This window comes from Schistocerca americana, chromosome 3, assembly GCF_021461395.2.
Source record: "Schistocerca americana isolate TAMUIC-IGC-003095 chromosome 3, iqSchAmer2.1, whole genome shotgun sequence".
Classification (NCBI taxonomy): Eukaryota; Metazoa; Arthropoda; class Insecta; order Orthoptera; family Acrididae; genus Schistocerca; species Schistocerca americana.
The window spans coordinates 364,574,700-364,589,558 of NC_060121.1; the positions used below are offsets into that span (position 1 = coordinate 364,574,700).

Below are 14,859 nucleotides of genomic sequence, written 5' to 3' on the forward strand. Positions count from 1 at the left end.
TGTAGAACTTTCACACACAGAAAGCTCGCTCTGCACCTGAACTCTACATGTCTGGACTAGCGCTGACTATCGGCAAATTACCAAACTATGCTGTGGCAGTATACTTGGAAGGGGGGGAGGGGCGCAACTTTCAGGGTTTCTCTTCAAAATGACATATGTATGATGTCTGTACAATGTTTGGTTCTAGTGCACTAAATAATTGAAAGTTTTCCCAGACTTTATGTACACCCTGTATACTAATTTTGATTAAAAAATTCTAAATGTTGAATTGCACTTCTCACAATCCCTCATCAAACCACTACCATCATTTATAAATATTCCAATGCTCTCTCATCTCATTTTGTCTTCACATTGGGCATGTGCACCCAAAACAAAGTTACCAGAAAAAAATTATGCTATTTATTTATTTCTAGTTCAAAACAGATTTACTTCTGAAAGTGGAATGCTGAATTTATTTGTTCTTGTTCTGGCCCATATTTACACAAATATGAATCAAAAAGGACAATTTTCCAAAGTCTGATCAAAATGTATGCATCTAACATTAAATGTGCCAAATTAAAATCACTGTTGGTTTCATAAAAACTAAAACAAGATAATTTTACAGTCTTCATTTCACTGAGTGGTTACTTTCCTCAATTTGAAGTGAACATTGTGCAGATGAAAAACAGTTCTGAAATCTGTTGCAGAATTTTGACTACAACATACACTTACGTTAAATCATTCATTGTGACAGCCCAATTATTACAAACCAGTCTGGAACCTTAAAACAAATTTGTCCCATGACCTTTGCACATCAATTACTCAAATGTAGGCACTTATTCATTTATTCTTATAAAGTTTCAAACACAGTAAAGTGAACACTATGGAAGACTGGGATAGTAATAAAATGATAATGACAATAATGATAAAAATAACAATAACAAACAATAATAATGGCTTAAGAATACCATGAAGATTGACATAAATTTGATACACAGCTTTAATTTGAAATTACTAAATATGAATCCATTAAAACAATGGAAAATACATTTAACTGAACACTGCACAACTCCACAAATAAAAAAAGAAATATATGTTTTTCTTGTACAAAAGCAGTAATGATGTACTGACATAAAATATTTCAGTATGTGTGAATAATAGGCACTGAAATTTTAAACAAAGTTTCTTTTGTTTCTGATGTGATTAAAGAATATGCAAAGGTACCTGTTTTCACAAACGAAAAATAGGGACTAAAACAATGTCAAGGTACAGCAGCATCTTAGCCAATTACACATTTTTTGTGACATGTGCAAAATTCACTTAAAAAATTAAGTCAGTCAGTGAGGGACTTCCTATAAGAACTCCCTGAAATTGCAGTAACTGCTATGAAATTTTCTCCGAATCAGAGCCAAATGGTGTTATTTACAATTTCCCCATTCTTATACAAGTATTTTAATGTTTTCTTTTGCAAAACTGTTAAGTTTCACACTTACAGTATGTGAATTATGCTAATGAAGTATTTTTACCTGGTTAAAAAGATAAAGATCAAACTTCACAGTCTAAAAGAAAGCATGGTGTTGGCAAAGACTGCAGCAATTGGATTTCAATAGATACAGAGATTTATGATTTTTAAACTAGTTTGAGCATTTCATTTTGGTTTGTCTGTTGAAGACTTTATTGGCTTTTGAAGTATCATCAGATGGCCTTCATGTTTCAAAAATCAGTGTACAAAACCTAGATCTATATTACAAACAAAGACATTTTCCAAGTTTATTACACCTCAAGTACTATCTGCCATTTGAAAAAACTTCTTGGTTTCACATCATATCAAATTCAATGGACAAAAAACTGCATTCAGATAATCTGTACAATAAAATAAAACAACTTTTAGATAAAAGTGACATTTCTATCACCTACACTTTCCTCAGCACACACCATAACTTTTTATGATGAAATAGCAAAAATACATGGAACACGCTATCACACGATAATCTGAGTCACAGGCCATAATATTTCAAATTCAAGGAACAACAGCTTCCAGCATTAATTTTAGTAGCTGACAACATACAACACCTGACAACTTTCTTCGATGACTTTGAAATATCACTAAAGAGGAAGTATCTTCATTGAAAATGTGACAGCACTTCAACAGAAATCACATAAACTATTGGACCATAACCACATTTACAAGCATCTGTGGAGAGGGGGGAAAAAGAAAGTAATATGCCAACCTGAAAGACTTAGTAACACTGGCAAACCAGTGATACCACTTTCAAAACTGTTACTTGTGAGAATATCACAGCAATAATTTTCATGCAAAACAGTCATCCCACAAAATGAACCTAACAATCTATGACCACATTTTAATATCATTTAACTATAATTCACACAAAATATACATAGCTATATGTATGCAAATGTTATGTACAAAAAGAACTCTAATGTGAAATGCAGTCTCTGATTTCAAATGCACTTCTTTGACATTTGTCACTGATGTGACTATTAGATTTTAAACACAAACTTCTCTATAAAGTATTTATATATAAATATATTATATAAAAGGGAAATATTACATATTTCCTAGTTTTACTTCTTTATATATATGTGTGTAGTTCTAATATATTCTTACTTCTATAACAATTTGATTCAATTTTAAAAATACTAGTTACTGACACTTGTCAAATTCTCTTGCCATGTGCATTCGATTTACTGCTTTGTAAAAGCAGCAAGGTGGCAATTTTATGTAAAACACACACACACACACACACACACACACACACACACACACACACACACACACACCAAATTAGCAGCTGTGTTAAAGTAGATAATTAAGACATAATGATTTTGTCTTTCATAAAGAGAATACTGAATGGAAAAGCAAGTTCACATTAACCACTGTATGAGTATCCTCCACGTAACAGCACTCCAAAGCCTATATTTACAGCAATATGTCTTACATTTACAAAATCACACAACATGACTTTGCACCATTTTCTTCCTTCCTTTCAGTATTAGTGTCAGCTGCTTTCTGCTTTGCAATCTCTCTCATCAAGTCATAGAATACCTGTAAGAGAAAAATTTGAGTAGTCCAATATTCTGGGATCATCTTATTACACAAATCAGAAAACAGTTCACACAAACACGTCTATTTTCTTTTCCACCAAGCCAAACTGAGCTAAATGCAATACAGGAAAAACTGTACCATAGCTACAACTAAAAAAAGGAAAATACAGAAGGGTCAAGTCACTGTAATTGCTCTACAGAAGGGTCAAGTCTCTGTAATTGCTCTACAGAAGCGGCAAGTCTCTGTAATTGCTCTACAGAAGCGGCAAGTCTCTGTAATTGCTCTACAGAAGCGGCAAGTCTCTGTAATTGCTCTACAGAAGCGGCAAGTCTCTGTAATTGCTCTACAGAAGCGGCAAGTCTCTGTAATTGCTCCCCGGTTTCAGTCCAACGGTGAACAGGAAAGTGATTGGAGGAAAGGAGGACGAGGAAAGGGAAAATAACATACACAAGGCATGGACATTCTAATGTTCTGTCTTCATGTTCTAGTGTTTTCTAGTTGCAAAGGTTTTCATGACATCAACATCCAGTAACTTTTGGCATTTACTCAGTAACAGGTGGGGTGGGGGCACATCAATGCATGCAGAATTCTGGAAGAGAGATCACAAACACTCATCAAGCCCTAAAAATCACTGCGTAGCAAGTGCTATTCACAGAAAGAAACACTATACCCCAGTTGCTTACCAAGCATTACTTATGATTACAAACAGCACTACATACCAACTTCCACAGTGCCTTGTTTTACGAAGCGATATGAGGACCGTATCAACGCCAATTCTTGAAAAATTGTTTAAATAGGCTTATTTCCAACAGTTTATGCTAATGGGATGTTAGTAATTAACACACATTTCCCTGTACTCTTAATAATTTATATGGCTTTTAAACATTAATCAATCATAATGTACTTTCATAGACTGGGGTTAGAACAGTAGTCATCATTACATTTTTTATAGAAAAAATTAAAACTTTTAGTTAAATATCTTGAAAATTATTCAACATTAGGTAAATGAAAAGTCTACTAGTACCAAACATAGACCTTAATTTGAGGAAGAAATTTCTGAGAATCTAAGTTTGGAGCACAGCATTTTATGATAGTGAAACACGGGCTGTGGGAAAACCAGAACAGAAGAGACTCTAAGCATTTTAGACATATGAGATGTCGTGCTACAGACGAATGTTGAAAATTAGGTGAAATGATAAGGTCAGGAATGATGAGATTCTGCACAGAATCGTAGAGGAAAGGAATATGTGAAGAACACTGACAAGGAGAAGGGGCAGGATGATAGGACATCTCTTAAGACCTCAAGGAATAACTTCCATGGTAATAGAAGGAGCCGTTGAGGAAGACAGTGATTGGAATACACCCAGCAAATAACTGAGGATGTAGGTTGCAATTGCTAGTCTTAGATGAAGAGGTTGGCACATGAGAGGAATTCGTGGTGCACAGGATCAAACCAGCCAGAAGACTGAGGACTCAAAAATTGTAATGAGGAAATTCCATACTTTACTGACCAGATCAATATCTTTAGAGAAGAAATGAAGTTGTTGTAATACTTCACAAGTGAATGGCCAGATGTCAATATCCAACAGCAACAATATTTTACCAAGCTATTATGTTGCCATCATCAATGCACATGATGGCAACATGGTCACATGGGAAAATACTGTGGCCACTGGACACTGACATCCAGCTGTTCTCCAGTGAACTATTTCAAAGTGAATTATGTCAGGAGAAGATTAAGAATCAATATTTTTGATTCTTCTGTAAACTAAAAATTCATTAGCAAAACTAACTACAACTTACGAAACAACAATATAAATTACCTGAATGAAAGTTTGAACTGTCCATGGGTGTACTGCCGGTCCATAGTGTCCAATGGGCACAATATTTCGATGATCAGACATGTCGCCATCGTCAGATGCACTGACGAACTGAGCTACTGAGGGTGGGCGGCCATCTTAAATCCCCTCCCCTCGTGAGGCATTCTGCGTTCTCTCCGTGGTCTGTGGCCGCGCATCAGCGGTCGGTGAGACGCTGGCGTCAACGTCTGTGGTGGCATCGGTGTATTTGCCTCGTCCACCCTAGTCACCCGTTCGTTTCCTTTGTTATGTGTTTTTTCAATTAAAAAGACGCTCAGCAAAGGAAACGAACAGGTGACTAGGGGCGGATGAGGCAATTACACCAACGCCACCACAGATGCCAACGCCAGTGTCTCACCGACCGCTGATGCGCGGGCAAGGAGAGAACGCCCCGCGAGGGGAGGGGATTTAAGATGACCAGCCGCCCGTCCTCAGGAGCTCAGTTCATCAGTGCACCTGATGATGGCGACACGTCTGATTGTCGAAATATTGTGGCCATTGGACACTATGGACCGGCAGTACACCCGTGGACTGTTCGAGCAAGAAATATGCTGGGAGAAACTGAAGAATGAATGGAAGTCATTTGGAAAACATATCTCTAGAAGTATTTGTGATATTAACAAGGTAATTGTCTAAATGAAAACTGCAAAAGAAAAAAATAATCTTTATTTACACTACAAGTGATATCAATGCAAGTGGAGACGCTTCATTTTATTATGTTCCAACAAGTGCAATTTAACTTCCAACAACAAAAATGTTACAGGGTAAAGTTTCACTGTACACTATGAATTAATTGCTGAAGCACTTGGCATTCATTAGTCACAGGGTAAGCCCCACTGAGGCAGCTAATGCAATTTACATGTCACATATTTCAGACCTATTAAATTGTGCATGTTTTGCAGCAATCTTTACATCAGCAATCACACGTTTAATATTTGTATTGCTCAATTCTGGAGCTAAATTATATTTTAGGGCTTTGTTGCAGCATGTAGTATACATGTCAGCTAAAGATTATTGCAGCCTACTCATTGTAAATCGTTTCAATAAAGACAAGTTGCTGCTCATTAATACATCGTCAGACGTGACCATCTTCGCCATTCCACTTTCGCAACAACTTCGTTAAAAAGACGCCTGCTGCCACATCTTTGCACTGGCGTTTGTCCTCACCATGGCAACCACTAGTACGCCTATCGACTTTACAACAACTTCAGTGGAAAGAAGCCTGCTGCATCATCTTTGGAACGGCATCCAACTTCACCATGGCAACCAGTGGTTCCAAATGGTTCACTAACAGGCCTTGAGAGGGCAACCCATGTACATTTATCCTACATATTTAAATATTTTTAACACTTCTTAATTGACAATAGCTGTTTAATAAGCTAAGGTTAGTGTGTATTTATTTTTAATTCTTGACAATGTTCTTTTAACTAAGAAATTTTACATTGTTATTCGACTTATAACTCATTGGTTAGTAATGACATCATGCCGTCATAAGTGGGCGGAGCCTCCATTATATATAGTAAGACGTGCACTGGTTTCTCCAGTAGTGATTCTCCAACAGAAAGAGGTTCCTACTCAATGTTAATTTATCGTTTTATTGCTTTATAACTTTATGTATTTTCTTTAATGTATGTAGCCCTCTAATTATAGCTTTGTTTACAACTTGTAAGTCTGAAGATGACCACAGCAGTGGTCAAATCCGGTCACCTTGATACCACTCCACAAATTTCTTACAGAGTAACACATGGAAAACAAGTACCCAATGGTATTTCCAGAAGACCACACAGAGTCCTTGGACCATTCAAAATGGAGAGCACTTAGCTTTAGGTGGTTATAGGCTTGGTGTACCTGGCATTCTAAAGCTGGAGGTTAGGTGATGTTTTCAGTTCTCCACTATCATAAATTCTGGGCACTCTTCCATGACAACTGCTCAGTAAGAATACGAAACCCTGTCTTTGAATGTGGGGATCATGCAAGGGAAAATGTTAGAATCGCATAATATTGCTGGAACTATAGGTAAATCAGCCCAGTCATGTCATAACGTGCAAATTTAACAATGACATATGGTACATAATGTTGGGACAAACTAAATTAGATCTATTATTCAATGGTTGTAAACGTCCTGCAAATGACAGAATGCATCAGACCAACAAACGATGCTGTTGAGGGTTGTGACACCAGCAACTGAGCACCGGCCTGGAAATCACTGCTTCAGCTATAAGACTCGTATTTTTAAATTCACAAGAGGTTTTGCGCTAACAATTGTCCATCAGATGAAATTACCAAAAACGAAACAACAGAAGTGCACTAAAACGTAATCTTTACATATGCTCGGTATGCATAAAATAATGAAAACTATTGAGGACAAACTTTTTCATAAAATTTTATAGAATTTTATAATTCAAATAGCAGTTTCACTAAATACAGTGAAACTGAGAGAATACTTTGCAATACTGTGGTAACAACTAATAAAACAGAGAAACCACCTAGGAAAGAGGCACAATCGAAGAAGCAGAACACTTAAGTTGTGCTTTGACCACGAGTGCTGTGTGACTGGTTAGAGCAGAGGCCACCACCGCAAGTGAGTGCAGAGCACATAGTGGCGTGCACTGGGGGAGCTAACTAGTTAACCTTGGTGTGACTATACTATGGCCATCTTCTAGGATGACTAAGTGAATAGCACAAGACTGACAAACTAGCCCAGCCATGCACATTTCAACTGACAATTTTAAATGCAGAACAGAGAAAATATTATAAATGAAACAAAAGGTGTGTAGTGAAGTATAACAACACAAATTTTAAAAGATTAATGAACACATTAAAATTAGAACACAAAATGAGTGGGTGATAAAAACACTAAATAAAAAGCTAGTAACTTAAGGAGACGTGTTCAGAATAAAACATAAATCAAGAAGGAAGGTTTTGCCATAAGCCTCACCAAACAACCATTCCTGATTAGCCTATCACGCACCAACAAAGACAACTTTAAAAAAAAAAATTTGTAGGGTCCTTTAAAAAGGTGGTCTATCTGCTAGGGTTAATAAATAACCTAGGAAAGTGGAGCCTACCTGTGTCCTAAGCATCCAATAAAGTTTCTTACCCAACTGAAACACCACCAACTAGAGATTACAATCACTATGCTCAGTATCTATCAGATTCGATGCAGTGATTGCCCATCAGTCTATATAGGCCAAACTGCACACACTTAATATACAGAGAACAGCAAGATCTCAGCAATTCAAGATCAGCCCCGTTAATCGTTTGAAAAAACAACAGTCATTCTATTTTAGGTATAAAATAGATTGCAGTATTTTACATCTTCACCTAACGGCCATGTTTTAAATATTTTACAGGAAATTTAAATTCTCCTCAGCATTAACCATGATCCACTGTACACTTTGAATGAACAAATGCTTTCTTAAGCACAGAGCCCTAATGATTAATTTTTCTTTCTTGAAGCAGTGTCCACCTTATTTACTATTAAAAACAGTCTTGATCACGATTTATTTATCAAGGTGACCGGATTTGACCACTGCTGTGGTCATCTTCAGACTTACAAGTTGTAAACAAAGCTATAATTAGAGGGCTACATACATTAAAGAAAATACATAAAGTTATAAAGCAATAAAACGATAAATTAACATTGAGTAGGAACCTCTTTCTGTTGGAGAATCACTACTGGAGAAAACAGTGCACGTCTTACTATATATAATGGAGGCTCCGCCCACTTATGACGGCATGATGTCATTACTAACCAATGAGTTATAAGTCGAATAACAATGTAAAATTTCTTAGTTAAAAGAACATTGTCAAGAATTAAAAATAAATACACACTAACCTTAGCTTATTAAACAGCTATTGTCAATTAAGAAGTGTTAAAAATATTTAAATATGTAGGATAAATGTACATGGGTTGCCCTCTCAAGGCCTGTTAGTGAACCATTTGGAACCACTGGTTGCCATGGTGAAGTTGGATGCCGTTCCAAAGATGATGCAGCAGGCTTCTTTCCACTGAAGTTGTTGTAAAGTCGATAGGCGTACTAGTGGTTGCCATGGTGAGGACAAACGCCAGTGCAAAGATGTGGCAGCAGGCGTCTTTTTAACGAAGTTGTTGCGAAAGTGGAATGGCGAAGATGGTCACGTCTGACGATGTATTAATGAGCAGCAACTTGTCTTTATTGAAACGATTTACAATGAGTAGGCTGCAATAATCTTTAGCTGACATGTATACTACATGCTGCAACAAAGCCCTAAAATATAATTTAGCTCCAGAATTGAGCAATACAAATATTAAACGTGTGATTGCTGATGTAAAGATTGCTGCAAAACATGCACAATTTAATAGGTCTGAAATATGTGACATTGCACGTAAAACTAAAAATGTCATTACTAATGAAAAACATAAAAATAAACATAATAATGAATTAAAACTTGTAAAACAAATCAACCAGAAGTTAATAACTAATAAAGCTATTGCAATCAAGGCAGATAAAGGGAATACTCTTGTCATTCTTAGTGAAGATGATTATGTTTCTAAGACTTTACACTTTTTTAACGATAATGGAATAACTGAGGTTAATGAAGGCCTGATTTCAAGATTTCAAACAAAAATTAAAAAGTTGACTGATGACAGTGACTCTTTACTTTCACCTTAAGATAAAATAGCACTTAAAATTTATGAACCCCACTTTACCTAAGTTGAGATCACAAATCAAATTACACAAACCAAATTTACCAATTCGTCCAATTGTTGATAATACAAACAGTCCCTCTTGTAACCTGAACAAAAAGCTTAATCAAATCTTAAAATCCTTTTACAATTATGAAGAAAATTATAGTATTAAAAACAGTTTTGAATTAACTAAATTAATTTATGATGTGGATATTCCAAAAACCACAAGGTTCGCATCGTTGGTCATCACAAATCTTTACACAAATATACCTATTCAAGAGACTATCTCTATTATTAATGATAATGTATCACAAAATCATGAGCCCCGAAGAAATAGTAGAATTCATTGAACTTTTAAGAATTACTCTAGATTTTAATTATTTTTCATTTAATAATAAAATATACATACAGGAAGATGGACTTGCAATGGAGAATTCCCTGGCTAGCACTATAGCAGACATCTTCGCCAATTATGTTGAAATTCAATTTTTCAAAAATAATCCAGAAATAACAAATAAAATTATATACAACTAAAGATATGTTGATGACGCATTGCTATTATATAATGGTTCTAAAGAAGAAATTGATGCTTTTGCTAACAACTTAAATAATTTACATCTAAAACTTGTATTTACAGTAGAACACGAAAGTAACAATAGTATTAATTTCCTGGACCTCACAATTGCAAACAAGAATGGAAAACATAATATTTCTATTTATAGAAAACCCACATCAACCGACGTGATAATAAATGCTACATCATGCCATCCATTAAGATACAAAATGGCATTTTTTAAAACTATGATACATAGGATACTGAAATTACCTCTTCAACCTGATGCAATCCAGAAGGAAATTGATACATTAAAACAGATAGCAGTTGCTAACAATTATAATTCCCATCAGGTTGATCTGTTATATCAAAAATTACAAGAAACAAATAGTGCTGTTATAAATTCCAAGAAGAGATTTAGAAAAATGACGTACATGGGACCTATTTCAGATAAAATAAATAAATTATCGTTCTTTAAATGTGTCTGCTTGTGTGTGTGTGTGTGTGTGTGTGTGTGTGTGTTTTTTAAATATGTCTGCTTGTGTGTGTGTCTATATATATAGTTATAATAGAGGGAAACATTCCACGTAGGAAAAATATATCTAAAAACAAAGATGATGTGACTTACCAAATGAAAGTGCTGGCAGGTCGACAGACACACAAACAAACACAAACATACACACAAAGCTTTCGCAACAAACTATTGCCTCATCAGGAAAGGGGGAAGGAGAGGGAAAGACGAAAGGATGTGGGTTTTAAGGGAGAGGGTAAGGAGTCATTCCAATCCCGGGAGCGGAAAGACTTACCTTAGGGGGAAAAAAGGACAGGTATACACTCGCGCGCACACACACACACACACACACATATCCATCCACACATACAGACACAAGCAGACATATTTAAAGACCAAATGGAAATAAAGCGAAAGTTATTAGAACTGGCCGAAATGGTTGTTTAAAAGGTGAAAGGAACTGTTTGTGAACTAGAAACGGTAGATATTATAGCGGCGGTAGTGCTGAAAGCGGCAAAAAAGTTTTTTTGGTTATGGTTTGGAAGTGGGTTACGTATTATTGAGTATATATAGGCGGGATAAAATGGTATAGCAGATTACGGTAAAAAGGAGAAGGTGAATACAAAGTGAAACTACTGGCAAAAACAGAAAGAGGAAAAAAAGACGACAGAAAAGATTTCGAAATGCAACAGTGACAGTAACAAACGTAATTGTTGGATTCAAATTAATGATATCAATATAATAGAGGGAAACATTCCATGTGGGAAAAATTATATATAAAAACAAAGATGAGGTGACTTACCGAACGAAGGCGCTGGCAAGTCGATAGACACACAAACAAACACCAACATACACACAAAATTCAAGCTTTCACAACGAACTGTTGCCTCATCAGGAACGAGGGAAGGAGAGGGAAAGACGAAAAGAAGTGGGTTTTAAGGGAGAGGGTAAGGAGTCATTCCAATCCTGGGAGTGGAAGACTTACCTTAGGGGGAAAAAAGGACAGGTATACACTCGCGCACACACACACATATCCATCCACACATACAGACACAAGCAGACATATTTAAAGACCAAATCTTTAATGTATATTGGCCAATCTTTAAATATGTCTGCTTGTGTCTGTGTGTGTGTGTGTGTGTGCGCGCGCGCGCGCGCGCAAGTGTATACCTGTCCTTTTTTCCCCCTAAGGTAAGTCTTTCCGCTCCCGGGATTGGAATGACTCCTTACCCTCTCCCTTAAAACCCACTTCCTTTCGTCTTTCCCTCTCCTTCCCTCGTTCCTGATGAGGCAACAGTTTGTTGCGAAAGCTTGAATTTTGTGTGTATGTATGTGTCTGTGTTTCTATCGACCTGCCAGCGCTTTCGTATGGTAAGTCACATCATCTTTGTTTTTAAATAAATTATTTAAGAATACAAGCATGACAATAGCATTTGTAATGACTGTCAAAAACAGTATATTGGCCACACTGGTCGTAATTTTCTAACACGTTTTCAAGAACATACTACTGGTACTGCACATACCAAATCATTATTTGGTCAACGTCTTGATGTATACAATCATTCTGAGGATTGAATTTCTAACAACTTGAAAATATTACATACTGTGCCAAAAGGACTACTGCTAAACACTTTAGAAGATATTGAAATCTTTTCACTTCACAAAAGTAATCCATTATCTGTTTTAAACGAACAACTTCAAATCAAAGACAAACATTTCTTTGAGCTTTTCGATGATCTGCTTTAGAATGTTCACTCTTCTGTCCTTTTAAAAAAAAAAAAGGCTTTTAGGAAATATTTTACCTTTACATTGTAATTTTATTTCACCAAACATTATTTTATGACTATCTGTTTTACAATTTTTGCTTATATTGCTAATTCACATCCTTTTATTTTTGACACTATGGCTCATAGTATTATAATTTTAAATTCCTTCCATTTTCATTACTTTTATTTGTTTATAAGACTGGCATACAACTTAAGTAATAGCAATGCCTTTTAAAAATTGTCACATGTAATTTACATACGAACTTCATAGACCATATTTCATAAATATGGACAACTATTTCGTATTGTATTTGTGCAGCATGTAGTATACATGTCAGCTAAAGGTTATTGCAGCCTACTCATTGAGAATCGTTTCAATAACGACATGTTGCTGCTCATTAATATATCGTCTGATGCGACAGTCTTCACCATTCCACTTTTGCAACAACTTTGTTAGAAACAAGCCTGCCGCCACATCTTTGCACAGGCGTTTGTCCTCACCATGGCAACCACTAGTTCGCTTATCGACTTTACAACAACTTCAGTGGAAAGAAGCCTACTGCCTCATCTTTGGAACGGCATCCAACTTCACCATGGCAACCAGTGGTTCCAAATGGTTCACTAACAGGCCTTGAGAGGGCAACCCATGTACATTTATCCTACATATTTAAATATTTTTAACACTTCTTAATTGACAATAGCTGTTTAATAAGCTAAGTTTGGTGTTTATTTATTTTTAATTCTTGACAATGTTCTTTTAACTAAGAAATTTTACATTGTTATTCGACTAACTCATTGGTTAGTAATGACATCATGCCGTCATAAGTGGGCGGAGCCTCCATTACATATAGTAAGACGTGCACTGGTTTCTCCAGTAGTGATTCTCCAACAGAAAGAGGTTCCTACTCAATGGTAATTCATCGTTTTATTGCTTTATAACTTTATGCATTTTCTTTAATGTATGTAGTCCTCTAATTATAGCTTTGTTTACAACTTTTAAGTCTGAAGATGACCACAGCAGTGGTCAAAACTGGTCACCTTGATAAATAAGTCATGATCAAGACTATTTTTAATAGTAAATATTTGTAACACATTGATCACTGCCACTCCCATAATGTACTCAATAGTGTCCACCTTCATTCCTTCTTTCTAGTTTCTGATAATTGTGTGCTGGATATGTACCGATACTTTTAATGACATTATTAATCGCTAATATTGTACATTACTGGAACTTTGCTAAACATACAGCTACTAAATGGCATATGCTTATTACTTAATGAAAAAAACCTTGTGTTTCAGTTTGTGTTCTGCACACTTAAGAATTCTACTTTCAACAGAATTCTGCATACTTAATGGTTTTATTAACTTATGGTGTGCCACTGGCATGCTGCTACATGTAGAGCCACTAAATAGCTTGTGCCTGTCACTCAGGGCAAAAACTTTTTCTCCATTACATTTTATTCTATGCAGGTCTCCAAGCTGCTAGCTTTTTATTTAGTGTTTTTTTTATTGTCTGTTAGTTTTGTTTCCTCATTCTGATGTGTTAACAGTTCTATTAAAATGTGTCTTATTGTACTCTAATGTTCTACATTTATTATTCTGCATTTCAAGTTGTCAATTTACATGTGAATGACAGGACTAGTCTGTCTCATGTCTTTCACTTCCAGTAGTGCTAACAGACAGCCATAGTATCATCACACCAAAGTTAACCATCTTAGCTTTATCCTTTGCGTGCGCCACTCCATGCTCTGCGCTCATGTGTGGTTGTCGCTTTCATTCTACATGGTCCTGCTGCACTCGGGATCACAGCACACGACTTGTGTGTTCTGGGTCTTATCTTATACCATGCCTCTTAACCTAGGTGGTTCCTCTGTTCATTATTATTAGCCTCCACAATACTACAATATATTCCCTCTCATTTTTCACTGTATCTAGCCCAACTGCCTTTAGAATTTTACAAATGATAGTCCTCATCAGCTGTCATTATTTTACATATACAAGAACACGTAAAGATTATTTTTTTAGTGCACTTCCCTTTTTTGTTTTCAGTTATTAGCACCTGATGATCGGCATTTATTAGCCTGAAACCAGTCATGAATTTAAAAATAAAACAACTGAAGGAGTTATTTCCACATCCGAATGAATTAGATTCAAAACATATCAAAGTAACAAGAATAGTCTTGAAAACTCATTAACATACGAACAGCCATAAGAAGGTGAAGCCAAAGACTGACATTAAGTTACCTAAGGTAAGAAAACAGCGATTAATGAAAAGATATGAAGGCAATTAGTGCAACTGGAACAGCTATTTGCAACAGTCCAAGCTTCCAAATATATAAAAGGAGGAAATGCATTTGGTCTCAATAGAATGGCTGAACAAATTTATAACAACTCAGGAATGTGCTGAAGTACTTTTATCACTACACTGATCTCAAGGGATATCAATATTTTT

General features: G+C 35.8%; 1 protein-coding gene across 2 annotated transcripts in view; it reads right to left on the reverse strand.

The window, feature by feature from the left end:
* Positions 1 to 424: 424 nt before the first annotated feature.
* Positions 425 to 14,859, reverse strand: part of LOC124606729 (ras-related protein Ral-a) — a 34,234-nt gene continuing 19,799 nt past the window's right edge. The window contains exon 6 of one of the 2 annotated variants that reach the window (XM_047138762.1): positions 425 to 3,046. In XM_047138762.1, coding sequence (XP_046994718.1) covers positions 2,942 to 3,046 — 105 coding nt within the window. In that variant the 3' untranslated portion in view covers positions 425 to 2,941. The remainder of the gene's footprint in view (positions 3,047 to 14,859) is intronic. The other variant, XM_047138761.1, reaches the window with a different exon arrangement.